The sequence below is a fragment of the Nelumbo nucifera genome, chromosome 3 (assembly GCF_055504915.1).
Source record: "Nelumbo nucifera cultivar China Antique chromosome 3, China Antique-T2T, whole genome shotgun sequence".
NCBI classification, from domain to species: Eukaryota; Viridiplantae; Streptophyta; class Magnoliopsida; order Proteales; family Nelumbonaceae; genus Nelumbo; species Nelumbo nucifera.
Genome location: NC_142651.1, coordinates 57,260,771 through 57,283,830, shown reverse-complemented (window position 1 = coordinate 57,283,830; position 23,060 = coordinate 57,260,771). Strand labels below are relative to the sequence as shown.

At 34.8% G+C, this 23,060-nt stretch overlaps 1 protein-coding gene across 1 annotated transcript; it reads right to left on the bottom strand.

The window, feature by feature from the left end:
* Positions 1-5,396: 5,396 nt before the first annotated feature.
* LOC104602120 (GDSL esterase/lipase At5g33370-like) lies at positions 5,397-10,831 on the bottom strand. Its single transcript, XM_010265694.3, has 6 exons — positions 10,396-10,831; positions 10,132-10,259; positions 9,770-10,012; positions 7,523-7,775; positions 5,738-6,017; positions 5,397-5,640 (listed from the first exon to the last, which is right to left on the bottom strand). Exons 1-5 carry the CDS (start codon positions 10,637-10,639, stop codon positions 5,779-5,781), a joined length of 1,107 nt encoding a protein of 368 aa, XP_010263996.1. The 5' UTR covers positions 10,640-10,831; the 3' UTR covers positions 5,397-5,640; positions 5,738-5,778.
* Between the last annotated feature and the right edge of the window lie 12,229 nt (positions 10,832-23,060).

Genomic DNA, 23,060 nt, shown 5'->3' with positions numbered 1-23,060 from the left:
GAATTAAAATACAAAAATATTACCTAGAATCAAAATATAATAGCTACAATTTTGATAAATCTGAACCTAAATCTGGCAACCATTCCCACTTTAAATAATACGCAAAAGAAGATATCAAAAAGCTATAAATACTAGAAAAATTTATAGAAAGAGAAAGCAAAAAGAACAAGTCGAAATCTAACCTTAGTTGATTCGCCATGCCGCTAATGCTCCTCATCGTCCACGATAAGTCATTGACAACAACCTCATCTTAGACAAAAATGACCCAACATGGGCATCGATCTTTGCTGGATAGCTGCAAATAATACTGAACTTTGTGAAGAACGTTGCAGTAGCAGGGGTTTCTCCAACTTGCTCGTTCGCCATTTTGCCTGTGCAAAGTGATGAATCAATTTTGAGCTAAGTACCTCGTCATTCGGTCTGCTTCCAAGGGGCCGATGACTCAGAGGCCGAAGTGGAGAATTTTGCTGGGTGAGGACCTGGATGCTGAGCTGACCAGTTTGAGCTGCATTGATTGTTGAGCTTCATAGTTCTTTAGAGACCTGCAAGGAATCAATGTCAGAGGACCCGGGGTGGCTAACCCAACGAGGTCGCTCCGATGCTTAAGTTAGTAAACTAGTAGTAAATCGCGAGTTAAAAAATCATAAAAGTATGAGAGCTAGAATGTGCTTACTTGCCCCCCCTATGTCATTGGGGTTGGTGCCTTTATATAGGCATTGTTTGGCATGTGCTTCATGCACCGCATCCGAGATTTCCGAGAGGTCGCCTAAGTGGTCCGAGATTCCCGGAGGCAATCGCCATGCACATTGACCACCCTCCGGAATGTTCGGTACGTGCGCCAACTTCCAAGGATCGTGGGAGTGTTGGGATATGCATGCTGAATTTGTTGGTGAGCATGTCTCGTAGGTTGCCACCTGGACCTCAGTCAGGCCGGCACGCCCTCGAGGGAGGTCGCTCCTTGCGTCGAGGTCACTTCGGTCAGTGACGAGGTGCTGCAGGTCGGCCCTGGACGAGGTGCTTTTAGCCGACCTGAGTTGTGGTCGAGGTCGCTAGATCGGCGCCTGTGCTAGGTCGGCGCCTGTGCCAGGTCGCTAGGTCGGGATACCATCATGTTGGCTAAGGTAAGTTGTCGCCTAAGTGCTTCTGGGTGTCATCCAGTTGTTCCAAGATGCCATGTGTCACAATGTCATTGGAGGGCCAAATCCTCCCTCATCACAAAGTATTAGCACCAAACTTTGTAAAGGAATGTTGTAGCGGCAATATTTCTCCTACTCCAGTTGCCATTTTGCCTCTTCAAAGAATACACAGTAAGAGAAGTAAAGAAGAGTTGGATTTTCGAATGGGAAAGGAAATTTTTTGGAGACTTCGCTGATTTTTTGGGGGAAAGGAGATTTTTTGGAGGATGCACCAGATTTTTGAATGGAAAAGAAGATTTGTTGGGTAAAATGATTTTACCATTATACCCTCAAACTATTAAAGAAACATAGATACAATGGGGCTATGCATGTAAATTTAAATATATCGAATCAAGTCATATTAGAATTCAATCCGATTAAATAATCGGTATAAAAATTAAATTTGAATTCGAGCATTTATTTGATTGAAATAGCTGAATTCGATTCATTTAAGTTGAATCTCGAATTCAGAATCGAATTTCCGGATACCGCTTACAGGCCTATCCAAATCGGCCAACGTGCATTGCACTTTATCCTTAAAACAACCTTAAACCGCTAAGCCATCTTAATTCTTATGTTAATAATTGATATAAAATAGGATTTATTAAATTTAGTATGTACATGTAACCTAAATACATATTTATGTTTAAAAATTTAAAATAATAATTTTTAAAATTAATATTTTATAAACTAATGAAATAAATAATCTATCATCCAAAGATGAGTTCAATCTCAAGAAATTTATACAAATAAAATATTACTAATAGAATAATTATTTAGTACTTATATATAAATCATTAATTAATATTTTCATTTACATTAGATTAAATATAAACATAATATTAAGTAGAATCTATCAAATCTATTAATCAACATTTATATCGAAAAATTGTTTTTATTTTTAGAAAAATTATAGAAACAAAAATGTTAGTAATGGAATAATTATTTTAATAATTAAAATTACAAATTTGCATATGATATGTATCTTAGAAAATTTTAATGGATTTGATATATTTTAAATTGAGATTATATATTTTTATAAATTATTAATTGATATTTTAAATTATTTTTTTGAATTTAATATTTGGTTGACTTTTTTGTTAATGTAAAAAAGTAAAAATAATAAAATAGAAAATAATTGATATAATATTAAAACATAATATGTGCATATATTGTGTGTGTTGGACACTTGATTAATGCATTATCAACACAATTGTATGATATTTTTATATCCTGCTATATTAATTGTAATATATTTTTTAATATATACCATTAAAATATTATTTTGTATGTATTTATACATTATTTTTGGTTATTTAATTTTAAATTTAGTATTATTAATATATTTATAAAATTTATATGTATTTTTATATTGTATCCATTTTTTTGTCCAATACAATACTTTGATCCTTGAATGCAAGTTATACAAAACTGAAGCGACATAGAACATTGAATTACACTAATCCATGCCTGGAATGCAAAATTAGAGAAAACACAAAGTAAAAGTGAATAGCAGAAAGTGTTCAAGCGCTTTCTAACTTAATCAATGATTCTATGATTAAATAACCACACCAATGGACATTACTTCTCTCTCTCCCTCCTACAGACGCCTAGGACTTTACAAGCAAACATCTTCATCGTGACTTTTACTATTGAATAGTGTTCAAAAGTTATAGAAGATAGCAAAGCACATGAATCGTGGATTCATTGTATTAAAAGCCACTTTGCTTCTAGATTACTAACCTGTCAAGGTGCATCATCTCTGTGAACTAGCAAGGTTTTTAAAACAGAATCGGGCAATGAACCGGTCAGGGGTCCGGTTTTTGGGTCGAATGGTCCGATTGTTTGAACCAAATAGATGGCCCGTTTTGACAAAAAGATTTAAAAAATAAAAAACGGCCAAAACTGTTGGACGGTTTGACCGACTGAGTCAGCAGTTTGCTAATCAAATCAATGATTTTTAACAGTTTTGGGGTAAAACGGAACTGATCAATCGATTCTTAATTTTTCCAGTCTGACCAGCCAGTTCGGTCCGATTTTAAAAACCATGTGAAGTAGTACCATGAATGCACAGCTGGTTACTTGTCTCTACCTCTCATGGAGCTTTCAACGAACACACTACTGCAGCTTGTGTAATTGAACAAACATAGGGATTTTTGAAAGCTTTTGATGGCTTATGAGCTTTCATTTTTCTCCCTTCGTAATCCTACAAATTGATTGTATCGTTTAAACCCCCAATTAAGACCCAACTTTGAGTTTGCAAAAGTTGATATCTTTGTTATCTGCTCCTCAACGGTTTTGTCATGTATACGTGCACTAAAAACTTTAGTTATTTTAGCTGGCTTTGATTGAACCTAATAGAACCGAACAAATTAATACTTGTCAGCCCTTGCTAGGGTGCAAAATAACCAATCTGAAACGAAACCTGAAGAGCTGAAATCTGTGGAGGAAGATTTGGTAGGTTAAGCAAGTGGTCTAATGTTCAATCCTCATCGTCTTCATCATAATTGATTAAATTTTAACACAAGTTATGAGTAGTTCTGTACTTATTCACACTTAAAGTCAGATACCCTTTTTCATAAAGGGGCGTGTAGAAGAATAAAAATCTATTTAGGAATCTCATCTAACAACACTTTTTAAGTCCAATGGGTCCCGAGAGTAATTCTCTCTATCTCTCACACACACAGAAACAGGTGTAGATGTTGATGAGAGGGATTGTTTCGTGGTTACTGGATGGTTTAACTACTAGCTCAAGCTTACAAACGTCAAATTGAGGTATTTATGTATTTTGGTTCGTGTTTATTTGAAATGTAAAAAAGTGATGATTATCAGAGTTAAAATGTATTTTCTGACAGTTTTGTACTCTGAGAAAAGAACATAACTGTACCTATTTTTTTGATACAATTTTGTGTTTTTTTGATAATTAACTTTTTAATCAAAATTAATGCAATGGAGCATAAGAGATAATCGAAGCATTTAATGATGAACCAACACTTTTGTACCGATTTCAAACAAACAAGATGAATGCAAAAATGGTTTAAAATGTGAACCTTATTTGTATTCATAAACCAAAAAATAGGTAAATATGTAGTGTACATATTTGCATTTGCATTACAACCAAATGCAGCCTAAACATTCCGTAAACAAAAAGCGTGAATTGCTAAATTGAATGGCTCATTCACGTGGATCGGGATGAATTGGAGACAAGATTGTACACACGGGGCTGGGCCACCTATGACCTAAGATGGGATCTTATCCCATCTGGCCTCATCTGTACTGAACACTGGGTTGTTCACTCGTGACAAGTAGTCCAGCCTGGTGTGTACAATCTTGTCTCCAGTTAATGTGGGCGGGCTCCATTCAGGTGGATTTTATCATCTGATGTGACCTTGTTGAATTTTACGTTAAGACAGTTTGGGTTGGGAGGTGTCCTATAATTGCACCATTGATCTGTCCGCTACCTGTCAATATTTATGAGGGCATTAAACTTCTTGTATATTGCAGAGCTCTTCTCCATGGAAGATAAAAAGATATTGACATGATGATCACTTGAAAAAATTATGGGTCCATTTAAAACCAAAAAAGAGAAACAATCTTTTCTTCTCTGCTAATGAAAGATGGGAAGTCAGAAAGTCCCACATTTAAAAAAAATTGAGGAAGTCCAAAACGACCAAAAATCTGAAATCTTCAAACCATCTTTCCGTATCTAAAATCTTTTATTTAATAGCCCGGTAGATCAGGCTAGTTACTAAACAATATCTTTGATTTTTAGGCTGTGTTTGGAAACAATGCAATTAAGTGTGAATATGAATATGTAGAGTGTAAAACCGTTCATATAAATTGTAAAGTTGAGTTAGTTTTGCATTCACGAATTTACCTTTTATCAAATAGACTTTTAGCTGTAATGGATGCAAATACGAATTCCAATAAAGTGTATGTTTTTTTATTTATCAAAAAACCCACTTGAATGCAAATTTACTTCTTTTTTATTGATGTAATTTTATATTTTATAATCAATGTAAATATGTATGGGAAAATATATTTTCTATCATTTGTCAATATATAAATGTAATGTTGCCAAACACATGCAAAAGTGAATCAGAGTGCAAATTTACCCTAAACCAGGATTTACACTCCATTTGCATCGTTTCCAAACGCAGCCTTAAAGACAAGACCTGTTAAGTAATAATGGCTTTAACATCAAATGCACTAAATCATTAATTGATCTCATAATAGAAGTCTTATTGCAATTCTGAACTCCATAATCAGTCTTTGAATTTGACTTATAATCCTCCATTAAAGATACACCTTTCTCCTTTCAACACAACCAAAACATAAATTAATCTCTGCTAATTAAGACGACCCTTACTAATGCCCAAGCACCAAGGAATTAAACAGACAATTTGAAAGATTAATATAATTAACCCTATATAAATCCTGGGATAATAGAAGACAGCTGAAGGCCCTGCAGCAAGACATGAAAGCAAACGCCCATGTTAATTACTGTGGAGACTTCTGACTCTGAGCAAGCAAACGCCATGAACAATAAATAGTAACACTACCTGCTAGCTAGCTAGAAGGAAGCCTGAAAATGGAGCAGTTATCAAGTCATCATCTTGGCATCCAGAGCCATTACAGTGCTTAGATTCATGGGGTGCATGTAATCAGTTGATCCCGCCAGGATCTGTTGAACAATAATCCGGTTTGCTCTCTCACTTGGATGGAATGGATCCCAAAATGCATAGACATCTCTGTTGGGGCACAGATTTGAGGCAGCCGTGCAAAGTCCTATCCCATTGTAGGGCCCTTGTCCACAGCATGCTATCTTTGATGTAACAAAACCTGGTTCAAGTTAAATGTTAAGGAAAAGAGTATAAATCAACCATGAACTGTGTTCTTACACTTTTTTCTGGGTCATTTAGTCAGACACCATGGTTTCTTCTGAAGAAAAGTAAGAAGCAAGAATTTTGATTTTCTTTTGTGTCTGGGTCATTTACTTAACACCCCTGTAGTTTCACATAAATCTGCAACTTGGGTTGGGTTTGTCCGAACCTAACCCTAACCCAATTCGAAAAAGTCAGCTGAACCCAACCCTAATCCAATCTGAAAAAGTCGGGTTGGGTTGGGTCAGGTTGATGCTTGGGTTAGGGTTAATGTTGAAATTTATGAATCCGACTTTACTTCGGGTTGGGTTAGGGTTAACCCCTCAGACAACCCGACTCTGTAGTACATATCATAGATTGATTTGTTTAGATGCATGATAGTTGTATAGCCACCACCACATACTATCATTTATTTTATTTAAGACAATCAATTTACTTAATCCTAATTGAAAATATTAAAACCTTGATAACGTATTTTATGTTTTCTGAATATTTTATTTTTTATCTCATCTCTATTGTTTGTTACCCATAGCTTGCTGCCCATAAAAAAAATCTATTAAAAGTCATCATAATAAACTATAGTCTTTTCAAACACTTTTTTTTTTCTGAATTTTATATTTAAAGAATCAATAAAAACATCAACAAACAAATACTAATTAAAATATAGGATTAATATATGTAATAAAAGTTGAGTTAAGATTTAAGGTTAAGACATTCTAAGAGATTTTAAGGGATGGGAAGAAGATTGGGTTGGGCCTAACCCGAAATTGACTTTGGATTGGGGATTTAAAACTTAGGGTTGGACTATGGTTGGCTCAACCCAACCCAGCCTGACTTGCAGCCCTAATTTCACATATTTACACCAAAACCTACCCTATATTTTGTGTGTGACTAAGACACCCCTTATAGATTTTTTTTTTGGAAAATAAATATAAACATTACTCAAACACAAAAAAAAAAAATACAGAACTAAGGGAAGGGAGAAAGAGACCACTAATAGTTTGCAACTACTTTACTTTTCATTGTTTTTATTAGACAGAGTAAGAAATAACATTCGGACCCTAATGTCTCAAAAGAAAATAAATAAAATATCAATTTTACCCATGGTTTTTGTTTAAGGGTTGATATAAGAGCTGTTAAGGGTGTTTTCGAAACTATAGTGTTAGGATCTATTACGTGCACAACTGTATATAGACGTACTATATAAATGACGAGTTAACACACTAGTGTTTCATACACATGCGCCTTTATGGATAATGGGTTCACATTAGATTCAGCAATGGCTAGATCGATCCATGGACAGGTGGGTGGTCCAAGAAATTAAATTGCAGTCCAAATCCAACCTGGCCCAGCGCATAGAAAGCAACAGAAGAAGGGCCAAACCCCACATTAATTTATATACAAACTTTATGGAATTAGACCAAACGTAAATAGCCACTAAGCCCCAGCCATTCTCAAACGTACCAAATGCTTGTGGGTTACTGATGAAATCCATGTGCATCCGATTTGTATTTGCAGCAATGAAGTTATCTGAACCGATTTCAGAGTTGAGTTGCTTTATAATCTCAGTCAGTTGAGGGTTGAACAAGTCAGCAGCTCGTTGCAGCTCCACTACACATTCACCATTCACACTACGCATGGCTAGCTCAGCTGGGACACAGCCCATGGGCCCAGTTCCCGTCACAAGAACCCTACGTGCTCCTAGTTCATACAGTCTCTGCATTAATACACAATACACAGAATGTCAGACGTTGTTCAATAAAAGTAATTCTTCTTCAATGTGGTGTCTCTTAAAATTTTGGTCAAAATGTCAAAATCATACGGCCTTTATTAAGAAAATGCTGCCACATCAACCCCACATGGGCATTGGTGTTTATTATACGGGAGATGTTCTCAGTGCATGGTAGGATATACATTGGGAACATCTTCCACGAGAATGGGAGATCCCATCACAAGAATGAGATCTGTTCCTCACATATGGACACCTCACAGGTACATCCACGGTGCATTGGGAACATCTCTCGTGAATAATAACTTATAAGTATGGGAGATGTTCCCAATGCATGGTAGGATATGCATGTGAGGCACCCTTTGTGAGTAGCAGATCCGATCTCTTGTGCATGAAACACTGTCTGATTTTAGGGTAATTGTCAAAAACTCACCATGAGTTTTCAGCATTTCTCTTAAATTCATCATAACTTTTCTAAATGTCTAAAACTCACCACGTCACTAACTTGGCGTTAAAGAGACTAACGGCTGTTAATATATTACCATTTTAACTTTGAAAGAAAATATAAAATATATACATATATTTTAATATTTAGACATGTAAAAAAGGAAAAGGTTCAAAAAATATTTTCAAATATAAAATACATAAGAACACAAAAATTGCAAAAAATATAAAAAATTATAGAAATTGCACAAAAAATAAAAATTATTTTCAAATAGATATAGAAATTAAAAAACAAAATCAGAAAATAAAAATTGTAGAAAAAACACCAAAAATTATAGAAAAACACAAAAATTGCAAATAAATAACAAAAAATACAGGAAATTTTATAGATTGTAGAAAATAGAAAATGTAAAAAAACAGAAATTATAAAAAAAATATTAGAAATTGTAACAAAACACTAAAAATGTAAAAAAAAGAAAATTGAAAAATGAAAAAGACCCTTTTCCTCTAACTCGCCATTCAAGGGTGATTTGGTCATAAAAATTGTTATTTATGCTGGTGTGGACACCTCTGTTAAGAAACAATAACGGTGCACTAACGGAAGGTGAGTTTTGGAAAATAAAAGCTTAATGACATGATGAGTTTTAGACGTTTTAAAAAGTTGTGATGAATTTAAGAGAAATGCTGAAAACTCATGGTGAGTTTTAGACAATTTCCCTTGATTTTATTATTTATTAAATAAACAGTAAAAATCATAAATGCTTGGATTTTTGTGCATAGACATTTAGGGAAATGTCAAATTCTTATTTTCCCCAATGCCCCGACATTTCTTGAAATGAAATGCATATATTGCACACTTTTATGGGATATTAATCCAAGGTGAAAAATAAAAAAAATGTTTAAAGTAATGCCCACCCAAATAACAAAAGCAAGAAATATTTAAAGTAAAATTGTGTGGGACCAACTTTACTGGTTCAACCATGAACATACTACGTCAGCAGGATGTGTGGGACCTTTGTAATTGAAACTGACGTGGCCTACCACAGAATTGGGATCTGCTCCTCACAGAGCACACCTCACGCCGACGTCACAGCCACATCTCACCCTGGATTGGGAACATCTCCCCACGAATAAGAATATATGAGATGCTCCCAATGTGCAGCCAGAACACGCTGTGAGGCGCGCATTGTGGAGCAGATTCAGACTCATTGGCACTGTAGAGGGTTGATTTGAACACGATAGAGTTATGGGATTCGTTCCTTCTATAAATGCACGGTAGTTGGCTATGAATGCTTTAATGGTGCATGCAGAAACCGGGCAAGCAGATATAACTCGTATTAAATCTCTCTCTCCCTCTCCCTCTCCCTCTCCCTCTCTCTCTGCTTGCGTACGAAGAGGACCCAGCTCGCTCACAAGAACAAAAAACAAGATGCCTATGAACAGAGTAAAGCGAGAACTCCATGAAAGCACAGAGTAGAGCTGAGTGTGCATGAGTGCATGTATATGATGCAAATCCAAATTAAGGAAGACATTATTACCGCTAAAACTTTCTTGTACTCAGAGATGACAAAGCGAACATAATCTGGGAGAGAGTATTGGCGCGATCTTGCCGAGAACGGCACCAAGTAGTAGTTGTTAACGAAATCATTGCCACCAAGGGTGATGAGGACGAGCGCCTGGTTCACAAGTTGCTGTGTCTGTTCTTCTCCAATCATCTTACTTACACGTCGCTGGTATTGTTGGAAGTACTGCAATTGTTGGTTGATCCTGATGATGCTTACCTGCAATTAATCGTTGAATTTTAATTTACATTTACTGGGACCTGGGTTAGTGCAATGTCAGTTGATCAAATAACAACAGATTTGGTGAATCTGTTTGATATATCATTAATGCTGCTTACAAATTGGATTCCTGTGTCATTCAGAACTCCGACCCCAGCAGAAGCAAAGTTGGCACCAACTAGTAGTTTCTTTCCTCTGAGCTCTGGGCTCAGGTAGGGTAGTGTAGACTCCTCACCCATTGCCTCACCTGATGATAGGACATATATATATACAACCAACAATGTCAAAACTCAAAAGTAGTTTTCTAATGCAAAGCATCATCCAGATTCCAGACATGAAGCTAGCAGAATAAAGTAAGAGGAAACTAAGTTTTGGAGACTGACTGATAATGTCTGGGATGTTGAGGCCATTAGAGAAGCGGCCGGTGGGTCGATGAGTTGGGTAGTCGATGCCATAAGGATAGGAGTCGGCACGAGCAGTGGTGGCCAGGTAATTGTTGTTGCCATTGTCAACAAGCGAATCACCAAACACAAAGAATGCACGGGCCTCAGCCTGTGGAGCAAGAGTGCACAGAGTTACTGCTAGGCCTACCACCAGGGAGGCAACAAGAAGAGGAAGACACTCCATGGAGAGATGGTTGCAGACAAGCAATAATCTTGGGACTGAATTTCCAATTCTATGTTCTAATTACTCTCTTCGCTCATTTAGTAATATTGAAGGCTAGGGCTTTGGCAGACTTTATATAGAATTGTTGCTAGCTGCAAGGTAATATGTAGTGGACAAAATTAATGGCCTCCGTCTAGCTACCACCAAAAGAGTGAGAAATGAGGACCAAGGAAAACCAAACTAATCTAGCTCAGCAATTCATGCGAGTTTGTCCTGTTTGGTTGGTACATGGGTAAGTTCTCTAGCATGGTTTTGTGGGGCATTTGGGTTACTTCCTTTAGATCCTGTTTTCACATTGGCTAACCACTGATGGGTGTGAAAATCTCATCAAGCCTATTAAGCAATTGTTTGGAACTCTAGCATGCTTTAGTGGGGCATTTGGGTTACTTTCTTTAATTCCTGTTTTCAACTAACCACTGATGCGTGTGAGAATCTCATCAAGCCCATTTAGCAATTGTTTGAAACTCTACATGGTTTAGTGGGTCATTTGGGTTACTTCGGCTTTGTTTGACGCGTCTTTTCTCACGGTCTGTCTTCTATTTACAAGCCCAGCAGACCGCAATTCAGTCTTTTTTCATTTGGTTTAAAGCAGATCTAGCCACTAAAAACTATGCATTGAAAAGATGCGAGAAATTTAAATTGGACGATTTTTGGAAAGCTCCAATTAGAGCTTTCGTGTTTTTTTATTCGTCTTCACATGGAAAGATGCACGAAAATACACGCCTTAATCAAACAGGTTTCAGATCGACTTCTTAGATCTTAATGTAAAAGCTCAATACGTCTTTTAACTGTCAAAACTGTCAAAAAATCTTCCCAAAAAAACTTATCAAACGACCCCAATTCCTGTTTTCACATTGACTAACCACTGATGGGTGTGAGAATCTAATTAAGCCCATTTAGAAATTGTTTGAAACTCTAGCATGGTTAGTGGGGGCATTTGGGTTACTTTCTTAAATTTCTGTTTTCACATTGGCTAACCACTGATAGGTGTAGGAATCTCATTAAGCCTATTTAGCAGTTATTTGGAACTCAAGATGCTTTTCATCGACCATATGCAGATGGTGATAGTATATTTGCCATACCCAGATCTAACTCATAAGTAGTTTATACGTATTTCATCTCCAATTCATAAATGTATTCGTTTGTGTTGTTGCTTCTCTCATTTAATCATAAATTTCTTGCTTTCTCATTATCATTAATGCACTCTCTCCCATATCATCATCAGCAACACCCAAATCACCATCAAATGGTAAAGATGATGATAATGACTAATAACTGTATATAAATTCGGCAACAACCATGAAATTTAAACTCCAATTAACAGTGTTGGTAATAGTAGTAATTAGGGTATTTCATCACAGAAATTAATAAAAATGATTAAAACATATATAGATACCAGCAATAGTATTGAAAGCTAAACCTCTCTACTACCTTTAAAAAAAATTACTATCTTAAAGTTAAAAGGGGTGCTCTCCGGTGTGAGTTGTTTTCTGTGGTGTGATTTCAGGAAAACCGGGTCCTATAGTTGGTTTTGAAAAAACTTTAATTATTTTATTATTAAAACAAAACCATAGAAAATATCTTCTTGGTTTTCCAGGCCAGTAAATTTTCCGTTTTTCAAAATGAAACCAAAATATGTCCTTGATGAACTTTTGTTTTCAAAACCATATTTTCATCTAGTGCTTTTAATATCATGCATGTTTCATTGATCAATACAATAATCAGACAAATTCTGATTTATATCAGTTTATCTTTATTATATCTTTGATTTTTAATTTTACTTTCATTTATACTTTAGACCATGGTTTTAAAAAATGATCTGAAAATGGAATCGTTTTGGCCACAAGTTTCGGGGTCAACGGTTCGACCATCTAGTTCGAACGGACGGCCCATTCTGATAAAAAATAGTTAAAAGTAAAAATGGCCAAAAATCGTTGAATGGATTGATCATTTGGGTCAACAGGTCATTGACTGATTCAACAGTTTTTGGCCAAAGACCGGATTTGGGGTAAAACGGAACTGGTTGCCTGGACGGTTTCCAAGCCGAACGGTCCAACCGTCTGGGTCAACGACGGTTCAAAAACCATGCTTTAAATTCAAATCTAGTTAAATGTTAGTTAGTGATATCTATACATAGAAGCTTTAATGTAGCATCCGTAAGAGGATTTAAAAGAAAATTCAGCATTCTCAAAGAACCATTCAACCTAAAAGCTTAAGTTGTTAAGTGAGATCCTTTAATATGTTTTATTCTCTAAAATGGCCCCTCACACGAAAGCCCATTGGGTTGAAGCGTGGACAACACATGCCCACACATACCTTGTGCTAAAACTTAATTAATTTTATTGGGGGTGACGAGAATCAAACACTAGACCACTTGGTCAAAGTGGCTCTGATACCATCTCAAAGAACCGTTCAATCTAAAAGCTTAAACTATTAAGTGATCCGGTTTGCTAAAATTCATGGTGGAACCTGGTCTCTCCCATCTGTCATCATATACAGAAAATCTTAATTAATCTTCAGAAAGATGGGAAATCAGATAATAAGTAGATGAATATGATAGTAGACATACTGATTTCTTCTAGTATTCACAATCAGAACATATGCATTAGTTTTAGTCTTGATACTCCATTAGTAATGAAATTGAAATTAACCTCAAAACGAAACCAAATCAGCCCCCCACAAGATTGCCCCCAACAATATTCCACGACGCATCCCCACCATGTATTGTAAACATCATCTGATGATAATTTTAAAAATGATGATATTATTATCGAAAAATACTTTCAATACATGGCAAAGATGTGCTGTGGAACGTTGTGAGGGGCAAACTCGTGGGGCTGATTTGAACTCCCTCAAAACTGCAGGATTAATACGTCCCACTCAATCTAATAATAAAATCCAAATATGTGTCCAGTCAAAAAGAGAGGGGATATATGGCACAGCATTTCCTGATTCCTACTATGAGATAGGCGTGCTATGTCCTATACTTCGTACACTGTACACATAAAAAGGTTTGAAGAAATTGTAGTTTATAAAATTCTTTTAATGCAAATTAAATTGGCGGTGCTGGTACCACGCGCTATAAATCGTGTACTATTGATCTAGGACCACTATACATTCATTTATATATATTGGGTGTAGGCGTGTAGCATTTCCAGCCTCTCTGTTCAACACATAGAGTCAACAGTGCTTTCACGGTATCTGTTATATCAAACTTGTTTTTACAACTTCATTGCCGCCTTGATCTCTATTTTACATTCTTTCCTTTCTTTTTTCAGTTTTAATAAAATTTTTCCTTATATTCGTCAAAAAAATTCATGTCAGGATAAATATGCAAATGAAGTATAAATCCAGATTCAGGGTAAATATGCACTTTGATTTAGTTTTGCCAGTGTTTGGTAAGAATGCATTTATGCATTGACAAATGATAGAAAATACATTTTCCAATGCATATTTATATTGAAAATGAGATGTAAATGTGCATTGATAAAAAAGAAGTAAATTTGCATTCAAAGTAGGGTTTTGTTAAAAAAGGCATATACTTTATTGGGTTCGTGTTTGCATCCATTACAGATAAAAGTCTATTTGGTAAGAAGGTAAATTTATCAATGCAAAACTAACCCAACTTTGCATTTGTATGAACCGTTTTATACTCTTCATATTTGCATTCACACTCTATTTGTATCGTTTCCAAACACAGCCTTAAGATTTTCTCAAAAAAAAAATGAAATATTACGAGGGTACCTTTCGAGGCTTTGAGGATCTGTTTGGTCTACAGTTGGAATTGGAATTGGATTGGTCTTCCCCACTTGCATGGTTGAGATTGTGATTGAAATCAGAGTCAGAGTCGACTAGAATGACCATTCCCTCAAATGGAAAAATATCATTCCACTAGGAATGGGAATTGGACTCCAGTTCCACCCAAACAAGTAGTTAGGATTGGAGTGGATAATTCCGATTCTGATTCTAGACCCCTATTTCCGCAAACCAAACAGACCCTGAATTGCTTGTCCACTTTGCATAGTGCTAGGTCCTCAATGCAGACTTAATATGGTTAGCTTGATTTCTCCATTACATATTGCAGATAATTCTAAGGCCCCATTCACATTTTGGGAGTTGTCAATACTTGAATGAGACAAAAATTCCTCTTTTAATATTGGATTTTTATGGCTAAAATGGTCATTGCCTTATTTACATGGAAAATAAAAGAACATTGGTAAATGCACTAACTCGGATAAGTCTTTCCTAGAAAAATATTTACTTAGATAAATGCATTTACCCGAATAAATAACTTACCAAAAAGTGAGTGGAGCCTGAATTCCTGAGTAAGCCGGCCAGAAAGTTCACCTTTCTCTGTTTTGTGGGTTCAGTAATCTGATTGTGATTGGTTTCAATTGCTCAGTCATCAGAGGTCCAAAAACTTGTTGACATGTTCTACACTGATAAAAAATCCCCTAATCAAACTTGAAGTATTCCCTTTTAAGATTTGATAACTACCATGCGTGGTTAAGGAAATGTTGCCCCTTTCTTGTGTTGGTTCTTGTAGCTTTCGGTAGTGGGTAAGCTGTTTTTGATGTCCAGGTGGCTACTAATCATCCCTACCCTTAAGTATATAACAAAGTCTCCTTATCATCACGGATTCAAGGGTGGTTTATTAATGAAGATGGCGATCAGTAAGGAGGTCTGGTTAGGGAGGAGACCGGCTTCAGTTAGTGCAAGTCCATGTCCATGCTCACACTGTTTCAACAGCCTCTTGCATTGGAAATATCTCCTCATAAAATAAAGTAAATAAGTATGAAGATATTCCCAACACAAGGCTATAAAGAGTGTTCGAACGGTCATTGCACTGACTGAATGAAGCCGAACTCAAAAGGGAGAAGTAGCTGAATCAACCACCCGTCTAAAAATTCCGCTTCTCCTCAATGCTGAGAAGGAGCTTTAAGATCAGTCTCCATAAAACCAACTACTCTACAACAAACAAACCCCCATGGCTCCATACAATTTAACCTAAAAAGTGGATTCAAGGAAATCCTCAACCCATTTTTCGGCCATTCACTTCAGCTTGTACGGATGAAATGAACTCCCTACTCTACCAAATATAAATATGGTTCAAATTAATCCCATTTTATCCAGGCAATATATTATACTCTTCACTCTCTTTTGCCTCTAGTTAGGTCAGTTTTGGTGCCAAATGTGAAGCGAAGGAACATGACAATTCTTGGGTTGCTACTTAGTCACATTAATTAGTTCCTGTATTAGATTGAATTAGTCTTTTCCTAGATCATAGCCCTCCTACTATTCTCCTCCTACAATATAGGGTGGCACATCTCTCTCTCACACACTATTTGTGTATGTTTATATATTGTCCAAAGGTTAGTAATAGTTATATACAGATACCGCATTCAATAATTAAATTGATTGTTATCATATCAGTCTAGGGTGAGCATTCGATTTATTCAATTAAAATCAAATTTCAATAATATTATATATATATATATATATTATATGCTGAATAGCAAAATTTGGTTAATTCGGTTAATCATATTTCTAATTCTAAAAATTAGAACCAAAATTTTTGATTTAATTTTTTGATTTTAACCGAATAATGTTCATCTCTAATCCAGACCAGATAGGTACACATGATAAAAACATTGAGATCACATTTCTTGCAAAGTGGTCACAGAACAAACCTGAGACCCCCAGTGATTTTTGAACACCCCAATGTTTTAATCAACACCAGCTTGATGTGATATTTAGGGGGAGGGGGGTTCTTGGGTTTCCAACCTATCTTGGAAAAGATTAAAAACTTTGTAATCTTCTGATACAGTTGTTTATAAGTGCTCATCGAATGTTCTTGCAATGTTGTGCCTACTGTATCCTGATTCAATTGTTATAAACTTTTTGAGCTAACCAGATAATTCGAATTAATTCGAATTATATATGCGAAATCAGGAGACATGTTATGATTGAATTGAGATATGTTTGGTCATACTTGAACATGCTGGCATTTTCTTTATACTCTGTAAATTAATTGTGCCACATTTCTAATATATATATATATATATATATATATATATATATGTATGTATGTGTGTATCAATGTAACTTGTCACACATTTAACAAATAAATTTGATAAACTAAAGGGATGCATTAGGGATTCATGGAGAATGTTTACTTAATTGTTTATGCATGAGAAATCAATGGTTATGTCATTATATAATGGAACAACAGATGGAAACATTTCCACTCCAATCAGAAATCTTGATTAATTTTATTAAAGATATAAGTGGTTCCTCTACAGTCAAAATTAAAAACCTCTGTTTTATGGATGGCAAGAATGGTTCCTTTGGGGGATGAGTTGGTAAGACATGTTAGCAAAATTCGGAAGCTGAAAAATTCCTCCATGAGATATGCTTAGAAATAGAGGTATCAGGGTGGATGGTGAGTGTGGCTTGTGTAATGAACAAGACGAATTTTGTTTTCTAAAGCAGTAGTTTTTGCTACTCCTTGGGGCTTGAGAATAGATAATGCAAACCAATGTGATTGATTTCCTCAACCAAAGTTATCTGATATATGATTTTGCACAAGAAAAAAATATCTTTTTGGAATGGGCTTGACACAGTATAGGATTCAAACCAATTGAGTAAACATTTACAAAATTGTTTTCGAAAATCCCTCTTAGTACATATACGGAGAGGATGATGCAGCACAGAAGGAAGCTAATAAGTTCTATGCAAAATGAGAGAAATTGGAATTCCATTCCCATTCCTGTTGGAATGACATTCTCTCATTTGAGGGAATGACCACTTTCATTCCTACTGATTTCAATTCTTGTTTTCATTCCTATCTGAACCAAACAGATTATGAGAATAGACCATTCCAATTCCGATTTTGAACTGCAAACCAAATGGACCCTAAGGGATGATGGTTTACTTGTAAAATGTGATGGAGGCATGCATAAAAAGTAAGGGTCCATTTGGTTCATAATCGGAATCAGAATCGGAATCGGAATCGGAATGATCCATTTCCATAGTCTGTTTGGTTCAAATAGAAATAAAAATGAGAATTAAAATCAGTATGAATGTGATTTCATTCCCAAGGGAAGGGTAGGGAATGGCCATTCCCTCAAATGGGGGAATACCATTACCATTCCAGCAGGAATGAGAATGAGATTCCAATTCCAAACCCCTATTCCTGTGAATCAAACGGGGCCTAAGAGTGAAAGTACATATAAATTTTCTTGGTTTCTGTGGGTGAATGCATTTAAACTCATCTTTGGCATTATTCAAATGGAATTTATGGATATTTTGAATGCTTCTCTTTCTAAAAAGAAAATCAATGGAGGAAGGTCCCCTTTTTGTCGGGGTCTTTAACTATAAAGGCGGTTCCGTGGAGATGTTTCATTCAGCCTAGGAATGTTTAAATTCTGAGGCTGATAGTGTAGCCCAGAAGGGTGAATTTTTTGTTGGCCTTAATGCCTGGTGGAATCATACACCACCTTGGTTGGTATCTTTCTTGTACTTCTTTACTGTTAATATACAAATTCATTTGCCTAGATATCATCATCTTCATAATAATAATAATAATAATAATAATAATAATAATAATAATAATAATAATAATAATAATAATAAAAGGTACCTGATGAAATTTACCAAAATGGTCAATGATTATATCAAGAATTGCCTTTAGGAGCAGCCCTAATATGCTACTAAAATAACTGTTTTTGAGGAGCAAAGCAAGAAGGGATATAACCATTTTCTTGTTGCCCTGCCTTACCTAATATACAAATTTATTTGCCTAGCTATAAAAAAAAAAAACAAGGAGCCTCATGAAATTTACCAAAATGGTAAATGATTATATTAAGCATTGCCTTAAGGAGCAGCCCTAAAATGGCTTATTTTTCATATTGCAATTACTGTTTTACCCCTTAAACTCATTGTTTTGATCATGGTTTTCGAACTCCCGTTGACCTGGACAGTCAGACTATTCGACCCGGGAACCGTTCATGTAACCAGATCCATTTTACCCCAAACCTGGTCCTTGGCAAAAAAATGTTGAATTAGTCAATGGCCCATTGATCCGAGTGGTCAAACCATCAACCCGTTGACCCATTCAATGGTTTTGTTCATTTCTTAACTTTTGTTGTTAGAATGGGCCATTCGTTCGAACCAGACGATCAAACTGTCAACCTGAAAACAAGGATTAAGGTATCGATACGATACTCCTGATATAGGGCGTATTGTATCCGTATCCATGATCATGGATACAGGATACACTGCGACTGGATACATATCTTATGAGTCGTGCGTATCGGTACGATATGCCTCCATATCGGGCCATATCGCACTATATCAATGGATATGATCTGATACACATTGATATGGAGGTGTATCAGTGTCTAGTTTGACAAAATTGTACATTGAATACTTTTGGATTGTTTTTCACCTTTAATACATGTTAAAAAATAGTATTATGAAAACCAAAATAAATAATTTAAGACTTAATTTTTCTAAAAAATTTAATAAAAACTAAAAATTATAAAAATAATATATTTCATCTACCTTAGATGATTTATATATTTTATTTTACACATAATTATAGGTTAAAAATGAAAACATAGTTATTATTTGAAAAAATAGAGTTATTATATAAAAATAATAAATAAATAATTTTTCCCAACAACATTAATGGAAAATGGAAAATCATAATTATAAAAACTGAAATGAATAATTTAAGATTTAATTTTCCCAAAAAATTTAATAAAAACTGAAAATTAAATATAATTTATTTTATCTACCTTAAATGATTTATTTGTTTTATTTTACAATTATGTGTAAAATAAAAACATTATATGTTAAAAATGAAAACATATTTATTATTTAAAAGTAGTTGTTATTTAAATAAAATACTAAATTAATAAATATTCTCAAAATTAATAAAAATTGAAAGAGTGATAATTATTGTACAATGTTTGAATGTTCTAGAGTTTATTGTTTATTGTAATATTTCTCTTCATATAACCTATTGAAGTATGCATTTTTCATATGTTTATATCTTATTCATAAATAAATCAACTTTTGGTATAGTATGATTAATGTATTGATGTGATTTGTATGCATTTCACTAGTGTATCCAAGCGTTTATATATCTTTCGTTCGTATCCATGCGTTTCCAAGACATCCGTATCCAAATTATTTGATATGATACCCGATACCAATACTTTGATCCTTACCATACGCCAAAATGGCTCCGTTTCCAAATATTTTTTAAAACATTGGTTTGACTTAAAATAATTATACTATTTTAGAATTTTTTTTTTCCCGTTGATTTATTAAGTGCAGTCAAATTGCAAATCTTGACTCTTGCGCCATCAGTCATTGGGACAAGGAAATTTCCTAGTTTAGTTGTAGTAGTAGCGGTTTTCTTTCTCTGCGACAGAGATGGACCCAACTCAGGTGGATGATGTACATAAGTTCCTCAGTTCCTGGCATAATACTAGGCCAACCATAATGCAACACGTCAGCTTGATACATGGGCCCAGCATACTTGGGTTCTTCTAATATTTAATGGAGTTCCCATCAGTTCTACATAGCATACTATACAATTTCCTTGCTGTTTCCACCTTGTCCCATGAAATAAATAGTTGTACAAAAATAAAGAATAAGTATATATTACAGAATAGCTTTAAGAAAAAGTAGTTGCAATACTCAACTATTTTGCTTTTAGTCCATGCCTCCATGGTTGAAGCGTAAGCTTTTATGAAATTACTTATCATGATTCATGAGGGGTGTTCACGGTACTGTCGGTGCGGTTTAGTGAATATGTTAGATAAAATTTATAAAATAATAATTAAATTACAGTTTGCTATGGTTTTTAATTTCATTTGGGCGATTTTAATGGATTTAACTGGGAGTTGATCATTTCAGTTTGGTCTAAACATGTTTCGTCTAAAGATTTCCGGTTTGGATGTCCTAAGTTTTGTGTTCAGGCCCAGATTGGGCCTAGGCCCATATCATGCCCACAAATTTTAGAGCTGGGCTCTCGCCTAATACTTCAACTCTGACCTGGCCCACATATATTTAAATATATGTATTTTATACATAAAATATATAATATGTATATTTGTTATTTTATCTTATATATATATAAAAGATATAATAACAAGTCTGGCCCAAGCCTGTCCCATCACCCCTAGCTTAACACCATTAGAAAGATATATATATATATATATATATATATATATATGTATGTATATGTGTGTGTGTGTGACAAATATAGTTTTTTTTTAGTCTGGTATGCTATATAATCATCAAATTTGGTTAGAACGATATATTTTTTAAGACCCTAAGCTCAATTTCATTTCATCAAATATAGTTTTAAAAGTTTATTTATTATATATATTTATGCTTTATTATTTTAAGGTCAATTCCATTATTCAGAAAACCAAACCAAAACCAGAAAATTTAAGGAATTCCAAACCAAATTAAATCGTTATATATTATATGTAGGTCTAACCAAAGTGCCAATTTTAATTTGGTTTGGTTTGTTACGTGGTTTGAACCATATAATGAAGTATCATGGTTTTTGAAACCGACCCAGTGACCGAACCGGTCAGGGGTCCGGTTACCGGGTCGAACGGTCCGACTGTTTGAACTGAATGTTCGGCCTGTTCTGACAAAATAAAAAATAAAAAAATTCAAAAAAATAAAAATTGTCAAAACCGTTTGAACGATTAATCACCCGGTTCAGCGGTTTGTTAACCAAAATCAACGGTTTTGAGGGAAAATCCGGTTTTTAGGAAAAACTCCCAATTTTTCAAGTCCGGTCCAGTTTTGAAAACCATGTAATGAACACCTCTACTTACCATATACATGTCAATTCTGAATAGTATAATAGCCACTTGTTCTATATATTGAGTCGTGGTGGTTTAGTGTCTTGATTGATCATGGTTCTGTGGTTAATGTGGCAAAAGCTGTTACATGTTGAGATGGAGAATTAAAGGGGGTCGGGTGATGGCGTGATGCGGTAAACTCGCATTGACCCACCCTTCTAGGTTAGGCCAAGCCAACATATAAGTAGGGCTGCAAATGGATTGGATTCAATTTAGTAAGGGCTACATATCTGAATTCAATCCTATAAGAATATGAGAGTTTTGAATTTGATTCATAGTGAGGAGAGTAGTTGACCGGGGAGGATAGTTTAACTCAGTCGTTAAAAGAAAAAAAAAACAAAAGCAAAAAATAAAATTACAAATAAATTGAGCAAAGGGGAGCCCGGGTGATTGTAAGATGTGATAATATGAATAAAAAAAGTAAGTAAATAAAAATTGAAAAAAAAAGGAAGAAAAGAATTAATAAATAAAGAAAATAAAAAAATCATACAAAGTAATAATAACGAGAATAGTTTCGCAAAATAAATAAACAAATAGGGTTTCATGAGATAATAACCAAAAAAGGTCGATAAAAATAAAAAGAGAAAGTGAAAATAAAAAATAAAAAAATAATAATAAATAAAATGGAGATAAAAAAATTGGAAAAATTAAAAATCAAAAGAAATGTAAATAATTAAAAAGTAAAAGAATATAAAATAATAAAAATGTAGGGAGTTTAATTTCTTTGGTGTTGGTTTATTCTTGTGTTTTACTTTCTTTACTTTTGCATCGCTTGATTAATTGTGTACCTGTGGTCATGCTTGTTTGAGTCCTCATGTGGGCCCCACCTATTGGACCCGGGAGTCCCTTTCTTGTCCAAGCCTTACTTAGGCTGGTTTAGTCGGTGCCTCAGGCAATTGGAATCACTATTAAACCAAAATGATTTTAATACCATTCTTGAAGGTCCCATCACCTCTAATTCCGTATTTGATGGGTGGCGACTCCATTTACAGCCCAAAGTGAGTCGTTTCCCAACGCTCATAGGCTGGTGACTCCACTGGGGAGACCTACTTGGACCATAGGTGGGGCCCACATGGGGTACCCAAGTTGTTTATTTCTTTTTGAATAAAGTTAGCTTTGTTTTGCTAGTATTTTACTTACATGTTACATTTTGATTGCTTTATCTTATTTCTCTTATTTCTTTGTTTTTCTTTCTATTTTGCTAACATGCTTAGATTTAGGTTAGATCTTTTTGGATTGATATTTAGGTTTCTTGTTTCTAGTTTGAGCATGTTTGTCTCTTCGTTTGCATATAGGCACTGAAACTCACTAGAAGAAATCTATAAATGGAATACCTGAATTCATTTCTTGCAAATAAAAATCCTAAAGTGAATTCTCATCAACTATTTGTAACTATAGCATCTAGCATGCTCTACTCTTGGAAAAGGTCGCCTCATTTAGAAAAGACATTCAAACATGCCATCAACATTCTATAGAGGCATGTCAAA

Bases quoted from the DNA above. Each gene is read 5' to 3' on its own strand.
- LOC104602120 (XM_010265694.3), bottom strand. From the start codon at position 10,639: ATGGAGTGTCTTCCTCTTCTTGTTGCCTCCCTGGTGGTAGGCCTAGCA. The intron at 10,260-10,395 runs GTCAGTCTCCAA...TCCTATCATCAG, and splicing joins CAACATCCCAGACATTATCA to GTGAGGCAATGGGTGAGGAG. The intron at 6,018-7,522 runs GTACGTTTGAGA...AACTTGAACCAG, and splicing joins CAGTAACCCACAAGCATTTG to GTTTTGTTACATCAAAGATA.